This window comes from Lepus europaeus, chromosome 3 (genome assembly GCF_033115175.1).
Source record: "Lepus europaeus isolate LE1 chromosome 3, mLepTim1.pri, whole genome shotgun sequence".
Lineage (NCBI taxonomy): Eukaryota > Metazoa > Chordata > Mammalia > Lagomorpha > Leporidae > Lepus > Lepus europaeus.
The window spans coordinates 80,181,378-80,198,169 of record NC_084829.1 but is presented as its reverse complement, the minus strand read 5'-3'; the positions used below and the strand labels follow the sequence as shown (position 1 = coordinate 80,198,169).

General features: G+C 42.0%; 1 protein-coding gene across 6 annotated transcripts in view; it reads left to right on the top strand.

Moving 5' to 3' along the window:
• The window catches only part of UBE3D (ubiquitin protein ligase E3D), a 460,276-nt gene that overhangs the window by 6,632 nt on the left and 436,852 nt on the right, over positions 1 to 16,792 (top strand). For all 6 annotated transcript variants that reach the window (XR_009865557.1, XR_009865556.1, XR_009865558.1 and 3 more), the window contains exons 2-3: positions 2,948 to 3,141; positions 8,129 to 8,219. Coding sequence is in view for 1 of the 6 variants with exons in the window: in XM_062187589.1 (XP_062043573.1) it covers positions 2,948 to 3,141; positions 8,129 to 8,219 (285 nt within the window). In the remaining 5 variants the exon portion in view is untranslated. The remainder of the gene's footprint in view (positions 1 to 2,947; positions 3,142 to 8,128; positions 8,220 to 16,792) is intronic.

Here is a 16,792-nt window from a genome sequence, read left to right as displayed (position 1 = left end):
CCTCTTGTGATCCAGCTCTCTGCTATGGCCTGGGAAAGCAGCAGAAGATGGCCCAAGTGCTTGGGCCCCTGTACCTATGTGGGAGACATAGAAGAAGCTCCTGGCTTCAAATCGGCCCAACTCTGGCCATTGTGGTCATTTGGGGAGTGGTCCAGAGGAAGGAAGACCTTTTTCTCTGTCTCTCCCTTTTTCTCTGTAACTCTACCTCTCAAATAAATAAATAAAATCTTTAAAAAAAAAAAAAAAGAGGCCAGCCAGCGCTGCGGCTCTAGGCTAATTCTCTGCCTGCGGTGCCGGCTTCCCGGGTTCTAGTCCCGGTCGGGGCGCTGGATTCTGTCCCAGTTGCTCCTCTTCCAGGCCAGCTGTCTGCTGTGGCCCGGGAGTGCAGTGGAGGATGGCCCAGGTCCCTGGGCCCTGCACCCACATGGGAGACCAGGAGAAGCACCTGGCTCCTGGCTTTGGATCAGTGCGGTGCGGCAGCCGCAGCACGCTGGCCGCAGCGCCCATTCGGGGGTGAACTAACGGAAAAGGAAGACCTTTCTCTCTGTCTCTCTCACTGTCCACTCTGCCTGTCAAAAAAAAAAAAAAAAAAAAAGAATATGTAACGGAGGCCATAAAGATGTAAAGGGAGAATCTTCAAAAACTGATGGAAATGCATTTAATGAAAAACTATGCATGGATTTAAAAAAAAATTTTTTTGGCAATGCAGTAAATGTTTAAAATTCCATTTTCTGTGGACTTTTTGAAGTCTCTTGTTTATAGCCCAAAGAGTGTAAAATGTTTACTATCTGGCCTTTTATAGAAAATTTGTTGACTCCTACTTGTAGAGGTTCGTTATTTCATAAACATTATTTCTTTTTTTAAAGATTTTAATTTAAGAAAATTTTAAATTAGTTTTCAGCAGATTGAATATAGTTTGTGGATACAATTCTAAGAACATAATGACATTGCCTTTCTCCCACCCTCCTTTCTTTTTTTAGTTTTTGAGATAACATATTTTAAATTTACATTACTGTAAAAAAGGCTTAATGCTTCACTGAATAAGAAGTTTAGAAGTAAAAAGCAAAAAGACTGTAGTTTAGTGAGAATAAAGAGAACGGCTATAAACAGTAATTGAGTGGAAAAATGACCATTTCACCCATATACAGCAAATCTTAAAGTAATCACAGATCGTTAAAACTATAGTAGTATACGTTCTTAACCATTGGTTTTACAAAGATATAAAACAGTTTTTCAAAACTATATTTGCAAGAATACTGATAGAGGGGGCTGGTGCTGTGGTGCAGTGGATTAATGCCGTGGCCTGAAGTGCTGGCATCGCATGTGGCGCCGGTTCCAGACCTGGTTGCTCCACTTCCAATCCACCTCTCTGCTATGGCCTGGGAAAGCAGTGGAAGATGGCCCAAGTCCTTGGGCCTCTGTACCCGTGTGGGAGACCTCGAAGAAGCTCCTGGCTCCTGGCTTTGGATCAGTGTAGCTCTGGCCATTGTAGCCAATTGGGGAGCAAACCATTTGATGGAAGACCTCTCTCTTTCCTTTCTCTCTGTGTAACTGACTTTCAAATAAATAAATCTTAAGAAAAAAAAAAAAAAGAATACTGATACAGGCATTTCTTTTTTTTTTTTTAAATTTTCTTCCCTTTTTAAACAAATTTAGCTCCCATAATTTCTTTTTACTTTTAAAAAAGATTTATTTATTTGAAAGGCATAATTATAGAGAGAGAAGGAGAGAGATCGATCTTCCATCTGCTGGTTCACTACCCAGATGGCTGCCCATTTGGCTACCATGGCTGGGTCTAGGGCAGGCTGAAGCTAGAAGCCTGAAACTCCATCCAGGTCTCCCATGTGGGTGGCAGAGGCCCAAGTACGTGGGTCATCCTCCACTGCTTTCCCAGGCACATTAGCAGGGAACTGGATTGGAAGCAGAGCAGCTGAGATTCAAACTGACTCTCATGCAGGATGCTGGCATCGCAGGTGGTGGCTTAACCTATCGTGCCACAACGCCAGCCCCAACATCATTTGTTGAAATTGAGCTTTTGCATCAGGGGTTTGGGGCTGTCTCCCCTGCAAAAAAAAGGTTCTTGATATCCTTTCTGTTTTGCTAATTAAGTGCAGATCCTTATGCTGTGAAGGAACTAGGCAGAAAGTAGTCTTAAGATTCTAAGGCAGTTAAGGCAATTAAGAGGCCTAAGCAGGATTCACATGTGCACAGTCTCTCCTCTGCCCTTCGGTGACATTCAAGCAGATGGCCTTCTGTCTGCACTTATGTGACACCGAGAGGATGGCCTGCCTGCTGTTTGCACTTAAGAGTGAGACATGATACCTCAGTTACTAAGCACATTTAGGTGTCATAGAGCCATTTCTGTTTGTTCCTAACCTCCTTCCATGTTGCTGGCAGTCATTTCTGTATATGTCTTCTTTCCTTTCTATACTTTTGACACCTGATGGACAGGGAACATGTTTAACTCTTTACTGACTGTATTGAGTACAGTAGTTTGTGTTTATCATGAATTAGTAAGTCCTTTCACACCTGGTGTTCATACATCACTGTATTTTTTCTTTATAAGATTTTATTTGAAAAGCTGAGGGGGGGGCAAGGATGTTTTTCTTTCTATCTTTTGTTTCTCTTAATTCTTATTTTATCAAGCACGTATATATGAAATATGAAATAACAGTACTTTGCTGTGATTTATAAATAAGATATGATTTTAATACTTGTCTCAGAAGAATAAAAAATGTCTCCCAGGGCTTTCACATTACTGACAGTGAAGGGTACTCTGACACTGTCTATATCTAATCTACATCAGCTTGCTTCATAATGTTAGCTGCTGGTTTCTGGGCAGTGACTTTAGGGCTTCTCTAGAAAAGGAACAGAAATTCTCCTTCTTCCATCATGTGGTTTTGGCCGATGAGAAATAATTTGTTTTGGTTTTATTTTTAATTACTAGGGAGCCAAGAGAAGGGCTGCCTATGGACATTTCCATAACGCCTTCCTCACTCCAGATGAGAACGTCTGACGGCTGCACAGACATCGAGCTGCCAGCAGAGGTCAGGCTTGTGCCTTCCTCCTGCCGCGGGCTGCGCTATGTCCCTGGAGAGGGACTGCACCTGCGGCTGCAGGCGCGGACCGAGTTCAGCACCAGTGAGTAGGATTAGCGCTTCTGTTTCGGCAGTTACTGTTTTGTTATAAATTGAAGGTGATTGGACTTTTCCCAGGTGAAAAAACTGCTTGTTGGTGGCAATGGGAAGGCCCGGGGGGGTCCAGAACACCTAAGGCCTATGTCAACTCTGCCAGTTATCAACTGTGTGCGACTGAATATGCTCCTTGCTGTTTCTGAGGCAGTGTTTTTTTATTTTTCCAATTTTAATTTATTAGTTTATTTGAAAGAGAAATTTCTCATTCGTGGATTCACTCCCCAAATGACCAGCAGAGACTTTACTAGAACACTGCTGGGAGCTGGGAACTCAGTCTGGGTCTTCCATATGCGTGGCAGAAATCCAACTACATGGGCCATCACCTTGCTGCTTCCCAGGGTGTGCATTATTAGGAAGCTGGGATCAGAAGTCGAGCCAAGGCTCAAACCCAGACTTTCCCATATGAGATGCAAATATCCCAAGTGATGTCTTTTTTTTAAGCATTTATTTATTTATTAGAGAGAGGGAAGGAGCTTTTCCATCTTTGAATTAATTTACCTAAATGCATTTAACAGCTCAGGCTGAGCTGGGCCCAAGCCGGGAGCCAAAAACCCTATTCAAGACTCCAACAGGGATTATATGAAGCCAAGTACTCGGTCCATCATTCACTGCCTTTAGGGTACATTCGCAGGAAGCTGGATTGGAAGCACAGAGCAGCCAGGACTTGTGCCAGGCGCTCTGATACTGGATGTGAACATCCCAACAGGAAGCTTAACCTGCTTGGCCACAGTGTCCACCCCCAAGTGGTGCCTTAACCATTGCACCCAATACCTGCCCCATTGTTTTTAATAGACTATTTTTAGAGCACTTTTAGATTCATAGCACAATTGAGTGGAAGATACAGAGGTTTCCCATATATTCTCCGTTTTGTTTCTTTAATTGTATAAGTTCCTTGCTCATAGATGTGATGTGAAGATTAAATTGGATGACAATTTTGTAAGACCTGGTTGATCTTAAAGCATTACCTAGAAATTCATTGACTCAACAAATATTTTAGCTCATACTGTGTGCCAGGCCTTGATCCGGGCCCTGGGATCCAGAAGGGAACAAGCTAGGGAAAGTCTCTGTTCTTGTGGAGTGAACATTTGAAAGGGTGAGGACAGAAAATGAACAAAATAACTGCATCCTGATAAAAGTGCAGTGAGGAAAGTAAAGCTGAATCCTGGGATAGGGACTGCCTAGGGTTTACGGGCAGGATGAGTGGTTGAGAAAGGTGCCCCTGAGGAGGTGATGCTTAGCCAGAGATGTAAGTGACAGAAATGATCCCCTCCTTGTAGAGGCAGTTCGATTGGAATGGTACATGTAAAGGTCCTGAAGTTGACTTTGATGCATAATTTGATTTTTATTTTTGCTTTACCTGTCATGTTTGCAGTACTTTGTGGTTGATTGTATACAAACTCAAATTCTGTGTTGACTCAGTAACAGAACAGAATTTTCTTTTTGTAATGCCTCATGATTACTTATTGAACAAAATTGCTGCTTCCTTTAATCTCTTATAATGTAAGTGACGTGCTTTGGAGGATTAAAGTGTTGTAAAATGGGGAAGCAGAGGTTGTGAGACGTATGGGATGCTTACGATCAGAGAGATTTCAGTTCTTCAAGCTGCACCCCGAGACTTTGTTGCTCCTCGTCTGTAATCAGCCTTTCATCTAAGCTGCATAGAACCTGCAGGTAGGGTCAAGAGGGTGGTTGTTGTTGTTGTTTTTATTTTACTTTTTGACAGGCAGAGTGGACAGTGAGAGAGAGAGACAGAGAGAAAGGTCTTCCTTTTTGCCGTTGGTTCACCCTCCAACGGCCACTGCAGCCGGCGCATCGTGCTGATCCGAAGCCAGGAGCCAGGTGCTTCTCCTGGTCTCCCATGGGGTGCAGGGCCCAAGCACTTGGGCCATCCTCCGCTGCCTTCCCAGGCCATAGCAGAGAGCTGGCCTGGAAGAGGGGCAACCGGGACAGAATCCGGCGCCCCGACTGGGACTAGAACCCGGTGTGCTGGCGCCGCTAGGTGGAGGATTAGCCTGTTGAGCCACGGCGCCAGCCAAGAGGGTTGTTCTAAAGAGCCATTTAGGAGATGCTGAGCACTGGGAAGAGAAGATAGAGTGCATGCCATTCCATTTTTGCTGGAGAGTAATTTTTGCTAAAGTTCTGCATAAGTGAACTAGTTTGAGTTGGACAGAATTGGTTTTAAGTACTTGAGGTAAGGAAAGAGACGTCAGAGATCTTAAATGGCAGTGAACTTAAGGACGACAGTTGGAGTAATCGTAGAAAGAAGGATGGGGTCCCTGAGATGGAGATAGACTAGCAGACTCCCTGAGTGTATGGATCATGGAGGAGGTGGTGGTTTGGGGCTGAGGCTGCAGGAGAGTGGATATCTTGTATGCCATTGTCTTCTCCTTTAGCAATGAACAAGAATAACCACAGCAGGAATTTTGGGTTGAATCTAGAAACTGGGGGGAAAGCAAGCGTGAAAGCCACAGTGAGGCATTTCTAGTTTCCCTGGGATTGTGATTTCAGGCATGGAGAAATGAAGACCTCCAGGGACGTGTATTAGGTTGTTGACTACCTATGTTTTGAAACTGTGAATACACCAATAGCAAAGCTAGAATTACTTTTAAAATTTAAAGTCAGCAAACAAACATTGCTTAATGTTAACTGGAGGACAAAATAGACTGCTGTGTGTTAGTTTGCATATTGTTGTGTTCTTTGGTTTCTTATTTCTTTATACTTTTAAAACATTTTACTCAAATGTCTGAAAAGGAAAACTTTCAAAACCCTGTTCTGCAGTGCATGAAAAAGTATGTAAAATAGATTCCTCACCATTTAATGGCTTTAGTGCTTTCCACAGAATAGGTGTTGAATAATTATTTGCTGAATTAATAAGTTATCAGATGCATACAGATGTGGACTTGAATCAAACTGTATTATATGGGCGCCAATTCTAGTCCTGGTGCTCCTCTTCCAGTCCAGCTCTCTGCTGTGGCTTGGGAGGGCAGTGGAGGATGTCCCAAGTGCTTGGGCTCTTGCACCCGCGTGGGAGACCAGGAAGAGGCACCTGGCTCCTGGCTTCAGATTGGTGCAGCGCCGGCAGTGGCGGCCATTTTGGGGGTGAACCAACGGAAGGAAGACCTTTCTTTCTCTCTGTCTCTCTCTCACTGTCTATAACTCTACCTGTCAAATTAAAAAAAAAAAAAACTGTATTATAGGAAGTGGCTTTTTTTTCAACTTTTATTTAATAAATATAAATTTCCAAAGTACAGCTTTTGGATTATAGCGGCTTTTCCTCTCATAACCTCCCTCCCACCCGCAACCATCCCATCTCCTACTCCCTCTCCCATCCCATTCTTCATCAAGATTCATTTTAATTATCTTTATATGCAGAAGATCAACTTAGTATATACTAAGATTTTAACAGACTGTACCCACACAGACACACAAAGTATAGAGTTTGAGTAGTAGTTTTACCGTTAATTCGCATAGTACAACACATTAAGGACAGAGATCCTACATGGGGAGTAGGTGCACAGTGACTCCCATTGTTGGCTTAACAATTGACACTCTTATTTATGACGTCAGTAATCACTCAAGGCTCTTGTCATGAGCTGCCAAGGCTATGGAAGCCTCTTGAGTTCACAAACTCCTATCTTATTTCATAGTCAAAATGGAAATTCTCTCCTCCCATCAGAGAGAGGTACCTCAGGAAGTGGCTTTTGAAATTTTTAGCTTTCAGTGTGTTTCCAAGTTTTTAAAAAGTTGATGTTTCAACTGTAGGAATACCTGTTAGGGACAACCATGGTAGCCATCACACTGGTCACTATTTTGAGTGTGCCATAGGTAAGTCACGACCCTGAAGTGGAACTGGCTCTCATACAACACAAGCGTTAGCTTCATCACCAGCAGCAGTGTTCTCCCAGGCTTCTGCTGTGTCATAGAGTTCTGACGCAGAGCATCAGTCTACGTGGCCAGCAGAGGGTGCTGTTTAACTGAAAATTTGTGTGTTAGTTCTGGAGAGACTATTTTGGATGCATTATCCAGGATCTCCTTTTTGTCTACTTAAAGTTAAAGATTAATATCATTGATTTCACCTTAGTGCTATAGGGATTTGTGGGTTCTCCTAGAAAGTAAAAACTGTAGACTTTTTTAATTGCCAAGACTTAAGGTTTCTATCAGTAGTATTTTAATCCTGAAACTATGAGTACATATGAAGTAAACCAAACTAAATTCAAATTGTTCGATTCTAATGGGTTTAACTAAATGCAGTTAATTAGATCGTTTATACATAAATTCACTTTTCCTCATGAAATAATGGGAATTCAGGAAACATGCTGTCTTTATGCTGCTATTCAACATAGTGTGAGATATACTCATTTTCCCCATAGCTTTTAACATTTTCCCACAGTTTTCGTCTGAAATTGAGTTTCACTTTTGGTAGGCCGGACCCTTACTCAGAGCTGTTTCACTCCCAGGACTTGCCCAATGAAGACCACGCTCAAGAGCCATTTTGTTCATTTACACTGGTGATGTGCCAGAGTGAGCTTCACTCTTGTTTGAATCAAATTAAACTCTCAGGGCTCTATTTACCAGCAGTCACACTATTAAAAGCTGTACTGTCAGAAACAGCGGAGGAAAGCTGAGGCTGGTGCAGATCTGTCTAGGAAATAGTTCATTTTCACTCATCTTTCATATTGGTGTTTTTGGTATATTACCTGGGTTATTTAGGGCAGTACCTCGCTATGAAACACTTCACAGGTTCTGTTGTTTTGGGAAATGCTTCATAGTATTTGCTTCTGGTTGGGTCATCAGATGTTACTAATTAAATGTATACTTTGGGCTAGATCATAAACTGCATTGATGGCATTTATGGTGGCTATTATACTCTGTAAGTGTGGTAATATATTGGTTCCAAACCTCTAACTTTTTTTTATTTTGTTGATTTCCTTTAGAACAGATTTCACTGTTTAATCAACGCTCACACATCCAAGGATGTTGCACATTTCATTGCCAATCCTGTGGTGAAGCCATAATAAAGGACAGGTAAGGACTGTATTTACCACTGATTCCTTCTGGGCCCCGCGATGGTTACCTCATCTTCTATCAGAGTTTCTGAAGTAATTGCTGAGAGAGCTGTATATGCCCTTAAAATAAGAGCCAGCTGAATGTTACCTTGAACAAAATCAACCACAAAACTCACCGCAGTCACAGAATGATTGTTCCTTCTTGAGATAAAAGGGAGCCCAGGGTGCTGGCTTTGAGGGAGAAAGGCTTATCTTGCTGGAAGAGCCACACGAATCACTCCTGCACCTCTGTGCTGAAACGAGATGTGTAACCTGTCACACCTTTCATCCATCATCACGGTGAGTGGAATTTCTCACCTGGAGTGAATTTTCTACAGAAGAAGAGCTTTTCAGTAGAACTCTCTCTTGGAACCATTTCTGTGACTGCCCTTCTAAAATCCATTGCCTATTTCTCTAGCTTATTAAAACAGAGCATACAGAGCACAAATTAACCTTTTCTCAATGATTAGGTTAATCCTGTGACTGTTCTTCTGGTGACCTGTTGCAGTTCCCTTTGCTATTTTCTTTGCATTCCTAAGTTGATTCTTTGTGGGTTTTTTCTTCTTTTTCTCTGTCCCTTCCATCAGCTTTCTTGTTGCTTGGGCACAAACCCTTCCACCGAATTTTTTTTTTTAAAGATTTATTTATTTGAAAGGCAGAGTTACAGAGAGGCAGAGGCACAGAGAGAGAGAGAGAGAAGTCTTCCATCCGTTGGTTCACTCCCCAGATGGCCACAATGGCCGGAGCTGTGCCGATCCGAAGCCGGGAGCCAGGAGCCAGGAGCTCCTTCCAGGTCTCCCATGTGGGTGCAGGACTTGGGTTGTCTTCTACTGCTTTCCCAGGCCGTGGCAGAGAGCTGGACTAGAAGTGGAGCAGCTGGGACTCGAACCATCGCCCATATGGGTTACCAGCACTGCAGGTGGCGGCCTTACCCCCTACGCCACAGCCCTGGCCCTTCCCCTGATTTTTTAGCTTCTGACCCCTCATAGGCTAGAAAGACAGATGAAAGCATTATGATTATTAACAATATTTTTGGGGAAAAAAAGAATTCCTTGTTGCATGGGTTTCCTAAGTCAGGTGCCTACAATTTATGAAAGTATGGGTTCTTCTGATCTGGAACCTGCTAGGCTTCTGGTGCTCTTTATCTCAGCGATGCCAAACCTCCTTCTGTGTCCTCAGGGTAGAAACCTGGTGGTGTGGCTGGGTTTCTTCCTGTGCCTCCATAAATAGCCACTGTGTACTTTTGCTGCCTCCCTCAGAGCATTTTCAAAATGAGTCCACTTTCCTTCACCTCCCACTACCATAACTGAGGCCACCTAATTACGCTGGCTGCCAGCTCCTTATCACCTTCGCCTTCCTCTGCTTTTTCCCTCACTGGATCCATTGCTATACCGCAGAACGATTGTTCCAAAAATGCAGCTGGCTGCCCAGTTCAAACCCTTCCATGGTCCCCCCATTTCTTTCAGGGTGAATTCCAGCAGTCCTAAGTATGCCACATTAGGATTTTTTATGAGTTCACCACTAATGTTTACCTCTCCACCTCCCATTTCAGCCCTCTTTGACCAGCTTCTCCCTTTCTCTTAAAAACAAACCAGCCAACCCACATCATTATTTACTGATGTACAATGCACATCTGTGGTGATCGGCATGCAGTCCCTTCCGGCTTTTCATCTTCCTGGGACTTTGTGAAAGCTACCGTCCTGGTGTGTACCTCACTCTCTGGTCCCCAGTGTGGCTCCTACCTGGGGCATCTGCCACTAGGAGCCTTCCCTGAACTCTGAGTTGATTGCAGGTTTACTCGTCTTTCTCGTTAAATTAAGGGCTCCAGGGGTAGGGATAATCTTCCAGCTCTGTTGAGAGTACAGTATAGTGCAGTGGCTAGTAGAATCAACTCTGAGCCAAGCTTTCTGGATTTGCTTCAGCATGTACTAACCATGTGAACCTGGGCAAAGAGCTTAACCATACTATGCTCTATTGAGAAACTGTGGATAACAATAGGACCAACCCTGCTGGGTTATTGGGAGAATCGAGTGATTTTAAGTGTTTATTATAGTTGCTGATTGATGGTAAGCATTTTTTTTTTTTTTTAAGATTTATTTATTTTACTTGAAAGTCAGAGTTATACAGAGAGAGAAAGTGAGAGGCAGAGAGAGAGGTCTTCCATCTGCTGGTTCACTGCCCAATTGAGTGCAGCGGTCAGAGCTGCGCTAATCCGAACCCAGGAGCCAGGAGTTTCTCCCGGGTCTCCCATGTGGTTGCAGGTGCCCAAGGGTTTGGGCCATTTCCACTGCTTTCCCAGGCCATAGCAGAGAGCTGGATAGGAAGTGGAGCATCCGGGACTTGAACGAGCACACATATGGGATGTGGGCACTGCAGGCGGCAGCTTTACCCTCTACGCCACTGCGCTGGCCCCCACAGTGAGCATTTAATATGTGTTAGCTACTGCTATGATTGTTCTTATCATCATCATAGTCCCTAGAAGCAGGCACAGTGCCTGGTAAGTAGTATATTTTCAATACATTTTTGCTGGGTTGCATGGAATAAAGTTTGGTATGTTTATTTTGATTTTCTACCAGCCTTTCTTGTTTGATTCCAGATTTATGGCATTGTCCCATGAGGATGAGGTAGTACAAAGTTACCCTGGTATCAGTGGGAGATTTCGAACCCAAGGGCAATCCCAGAATGGTTTTCTTTTCTTTCTTTCTTCTTTTTTATTTTAAGATTTATTTTTTATTTGAAAGGCAGAGTTACAGAGGTGTGGGTGGGGAAGAAACAGAGGTCTTCCATCTGTTGGTTCACTCACCAAGTGGCTGCAACAGCCAGAGCTGGGTCAAGCTGAAGCCAGGAGTCTGGAGATTCTTCCAGGTTTCCAGATGGTTGCAGGGGCCCAAGGACTTGGGCTATCCTCTTCTTTCCCAGGTACATTAACAAGGAGCTGAAAGGGAAGTAGAGCAGCTGGATCTTAAACCAGCACCCTTACGGTATGCTGATGTCACAGGTGGAGGCTTAACTTACTGCACCACAATGCTGACCCCCAAGAATAGTTTTCTTAAGTTAGGCATAAAGTGACTTAGGAACCTACAAAGGAAACAACTACTTTGCTCAGATTACTTAAGGGTTGAGTTGCCTCATTTTAGCAAGGATTACATGAAAGCCTTTTCATAATCATACCTGTGTGTCTGGCATATGTGTGCCACTTAGGCAACGCAGAAAAATCCTCAGCAAGCGACTCCAGGCTTTATCTTTGTTTGGTCTTAGGCAGCATACCCCATGGCTCTTGTTTTCATGGAAAAATATGCTTTCTCCAGCATTTGCGTATTTATTTCATATTGACTGTTGCTGTCAGACCCAGGGGTCAGCTCATTTCTCCCTCAGCTGACTGCTATCTGAGTGGTAAGGATAACCTCTGTGCTCATTAAGTAGAAAACAAGACTGAGGATATTTCCAAAGGATTTATGAGGGTACTTCCAAAAATTCATGAACAGATACAATGGAAATATATGTTTATTTTGGTGTAAAACATTTTGAAATCCATGTATTTGTTTTATAATATGCGTTTTCCATGAACTTTTTGAAGACCCCTCATATATATATATATATATGCTGTAAACAACAACAACTAATTATAAACATTATTCTCAAGACGTTTTATTGGTTGATCTGTACTCAGAGCTCTTGAACAGGGACAAATGCAGTGGAGTTAGGATCTCCTTACCATCCAGCCTTCTTATCTGAGAACGAGTTATTTTAAGTTCCTGGGCCTTAGTTTCCTCATCCATAAAATGAGAAAGTTGGATTAGATAAAGCTGTCAGAGTCCTAGCAGCATGAAAACACTCTGAGCATGAACCTCGTGAAGTTGTGCCTTGGATTTCTTTGGTGCACAGGTATTTGGGTACTACAAGATCAATGGGGGCTGGCGCCGTGGCTCAACAGGCTAATCCTCCGCCTTGCGGCACCGGCACACTGGGTTCTAGTCCCGGTCGGGGCACCGCATTCTGTCCCAGTTGCCCCTCTTCCAGGCCAGCTCTCTGCTATGGCCCGGGAGTGCAGTGGAAGATGGCCCAAGTGCTTGGGCCCTGCACCCCATGGGAGACCAGGAGAAGCACCTGGCTCCGGGCTTCGGATCAGTGCAGCGCGCCGGCCGCGGCAGCCATTGGAGGGTGAACCAACGGCAAAAAGGAAGACCTTTCTCTCTGTCTCTCTCTCTCTCACTGTCCACTCTGCCTGTCCAAAAAAAAAAAAAAAAGTTCTTTTTCTTTTTTTTTTTTAAAACGAAAAATGATTCTTGTCAAGCAAATTATAGAAAGAAGGTGTAGAGGGCAGTTAACTCATGAAGACATATTAAGGGCTTTTAATACTTAGCACCAGGCTACATGAAATCTGCTAATTACAGCAATCTTTTTTCTTTTGCTTTTTGTTTTCGGAGAGAGAATGAGAGCTTTTTCTTAATTTAAGGTCACATGTTCTTAGCCATTTGTTTCAGTTATCTGAAAATAGACATGCCTCAATGTCTTTACAATAAAGTTTTCTAATTTACATTTTTATCAGACCAGCAGAGATTTTCTGTAAAACTGCTCTGAACATACACAATTTTTTATTATGCTGTGGTTGAAACTAACAACCTATAGTATTAAGCAACATTAGTACAATTTATTTCTTTGTGAATAGTCTCAGAAACAGCCAGATGGTAATTTTTTTGGAATTTGTTATGTCCTCTAGAAGTTTAAGTCATGTTAGACTTGAATGACAATTGTTGGCCAAACAGAATTTCAATCCCAAGCCTTCTGATTTCCCAACCACTTGAAAAAGAGTATTCTAGGGGCTGGTGCTATGGCGTAGTGGTGTAGTGGGCTAAGCCTCTCTCTGTGGCGCCAGCATCGCATATGAGCGCTGGTTCATGTCCCGGCTGCTCCTCTTCTGATCCAGCTCTGTGCCAAGGCTTGGAAAAGCAGCGGAAAATGGCCCAAGTGCTTGGGCCTCTGGACCTGTGTGAGAGATCTGGAAGAAGCTCCTGTCTCTCTGCTTCGGATAGGCCCAGCTCTAGCTGTTGTGGCTATTTGGGGAATGAACCAGTGGATGGAAGACCTCTCTCTTTCTCTCTCTCTCACTCTCACTCTCACTCTCTCTCTATATATAACTCTACCTCTCAAATAAATAAAATCTTTAAAAGAAAAAAGAAAAAGAGTGTTCTCCTAAGGTCTCTGGACTGGTCCTCTCTGTTCCATGAACACTGGTCTCTGGGTGTCAGCCCAGAGATCATGAGGGCATTAAAACTCTGAAAGGAAACTGTGGGATAGACTTTATGGAAACACAAACTGTCAGAATATCCAGGCACATGACAGTCCACTTGGCAGATCAACTGTAATTGTAGTCTGCAAATAACTACTCTCATGGATATAGTTATTATTTTATGAAAGAGAACAAAGAAGTTAAAAAGAGTGTAGGCACAAATTGAACTGTTGAACTATACAAACATTTGGAATAAAATTTATTATACTTTTAGAGCTCTGGATTGTACTTTACATATAATAATATTTAAATGCAAAGCTAGTTTTATAGCATTTGTGGCCTACCCTTGGAGACTGTCACCTGAATTTATCTAAATTCCGGTAGTCATATTTTTAGCTTTAGATGTCTGATGTTTTTCTTAGTATTCTTAATATTCATTGGGTGGTAATCCAATGTGGAAAAGCAGTATGTTATTGCCATTGTTGTTATCACTAATTAATGGTTTATTTTAAAGTTAAGAGGAGTTCATTTTGTGTATATACATTTAAGTACAGGTTAAGAATGCTTTATCCAAAATGCTTGGAACCAGAAGTGTTTCAGATTTCAGACTTTTCCAAATTTTAGAATGTTTACATTTACATAATGAGGTATCTTGAAGATAGGACCCAAGTCAAAACATGAAGTTTATTAGTTTCATATATATTGTATATCCATAGCCCAAAGGTAATTTTATAAAGTGTGTTTAATGTGCTTGCATTTTGACTGTGATCTATCACATAGGTCACATCTGGGCTTTTCCAGTTTTCCATCATGTCAGCACTCTAAAAGTTTTGGATTTGGAACATTTCAGATTTTGAATTTTCAACTAGGAATATGCAGTCTGTATCAAAACATCATCAATAAATAAGATTTTAAATTATTTTAAGTTATTTTTTAAAGTTTATTTATTTGAAAGGCAGAGAGAGAGAGCAAGTGAGCTTACATCTGCTGGTTCACTACCCAAATGCCTGCAACAATCAGGGCTGGAGCAGGCCAAAGCCAGGAACCAGGAACTCTGTCTTGGTCTCCCAGATTGGTGGCAGGAACAGAAGTACTTGAGCCATCATCTGCTGCTTCCCAGGGTTCACATGACCAGGAAGCTGGATCAGAAGTGGTTCTGGGATTTGAACTCAGGAACTTGGATATTGATGCAGGCGTTACAAAAGGCAGCTTAATTGCTTTACCACAGCACCTACCTCTATTTTAAGTTATTATTTTCCAAAAGTTTGTGCTCAGATGCATTAAAAATAATGAACACATTTTAATATATTATGAACATGTATTGCTATTTGTCATAGAATCATAAACTGAGAAAGAAATAAAATATATCATTTTACTCTCCTTCTGAATTTCAGTGGTTTTTTTTTTTTTTAACCTAAAAACTACCTTGAAAAAAAAAGGTATATGTTATATTTTGAAAGTTCTCATGGGAAGTAGATCATATCAAAGTGCACATTTCAGGGTTTTAGATAGATATAGTTTCAGTAGAGCTATGATTAAAATACATCTTTTGTTCTTACACATTTGTTTCCAGACCATCAGAAAAAATTTCTTCTTGCTGTAAAACCCCTTTTATCTTGTAATGGCTTGTGAATTATGAAGTTACTTGCTCCTGATGTCTTATGTAGATGGTTATAGGATCTATTACAGCTTTTACTCACTATGATACAGGGTCAAGTTAAGTTTGGAATGTCATATTTTATGTTAATGTGCATCAAGTCTCCTAGGTCTCTGAAATGAGTTTTCATTTCTTTGAGCATGTATATGACTTTGACATCACTGTTTTTTGCATTGTATTGAGGGTCTTTTTTTTTTTTTTTTTGGCAATACCTGCAGAATGTCAAAGATAGAATCTCAATGATGGTGAAGATCCAGGAGCTTATACAGGCCCAACTCCCACTTGAGACAGGCAACTTGTTTGTTCCCTTTCTCTTCTGGATAAAAAAAATTCAAATCTGACCTGTCATTTCCCTGTGATGTTATCATGCTTCTCACCTATGCTGGAGACCAAGTCCCTACCCTTTGGCATGACACTAACAGCCTACAGTTTGCCACCTTGTCCCCTGCCCAGTCTCCTGTACTGCTGTCCTGCATCCACAGGGTAGGTAATATATTCCAACTCAAAGAGTTTAGTTTTGGAGCCGGGAAGACCCAGGTTTAGCACCTGGCCTCAATCATCAATTATGATTCCATGAACTTTTATGGCTTACTTAACATTTCTGAGTTTTACTTTCCTCCTGTGCAACAGGGGAGTGCAATTGTTACCTCAGAAGTTGTGTTAAATGGAACAGGGTGTGTGTACTTCACCCAGAGTCTTCTTAAGTTCATCTAAACATGCAATGCAGAATCACCAGCCACCTTTCTTGGTAGCAGAGCAGCCTTAGGAGTTCCTCCCAGCGGGGGCTTTGCAGCAGTTGATAATGAATGACAGCTCACACACCTATCTGAGGACTACTGTTCCCCACGTAATACAACTTTAGGCTCAAAGCTCAAGATCCACATCAGGCAAGAGCATTGCTGCTGTGGCTTAAAAGAAGCTTCATCTCCTATGCAAACAAGGTCTCTCATGACAATTCTTTGGCATAGTTTGTAGGGTTCCCCAAAAACAACTGCATCAGGGAAGCTGAAATCATGGCATCCTCATTAGATGTTCATATCTCATTCCTAGTGCTTCACAGTCCCGATGCAATTTATTAATCAGAAATCTTTTTTTTTTGTCTAAGCAATGTTGCCTAGCAATATAGTTGATGCCTATGATCTTACCTGGTTTCCATGGTAACAGAGCTAGATGGTTAAACCAAAGGTCAAATTCTCAAGCAGTAGGGGATGAGGTTTATTAACCCTTTCATCCCATTATTCAACAGACCCAACTAAGGCATCATCTGTTATAGGCAAGTTAATTTTATGTAAGCACTCACATTGTGAGTCAGGAACTGTGACACAGTAGGAATACGGTGGAAACAAATACAGTGCTGCCTTTATATTATTTCTAACATGATGCTCTTAAATCCTTGTGTTGCCTGGAGAGCTCGTATTTATCATTTAAAGGCCATCTCAGATGTTACTTCTTTGAAATCTATGTGCCATCTACTCCTCTTAGCACTTTGTTTATATATTACCTTGAATTCTTAAATTGTTTTGGGGTGTGCATGCAGATTTGGTATGCAAATATATGTTTAAGGGAAGGCTCTAATGCTTTCAACAAATTTTCAAAGGGATCTGTGCTGCTCCCTCTAAGAGTCTATAACCACTAACTACTGTTAGGAGCATTTGTTCCACACAGT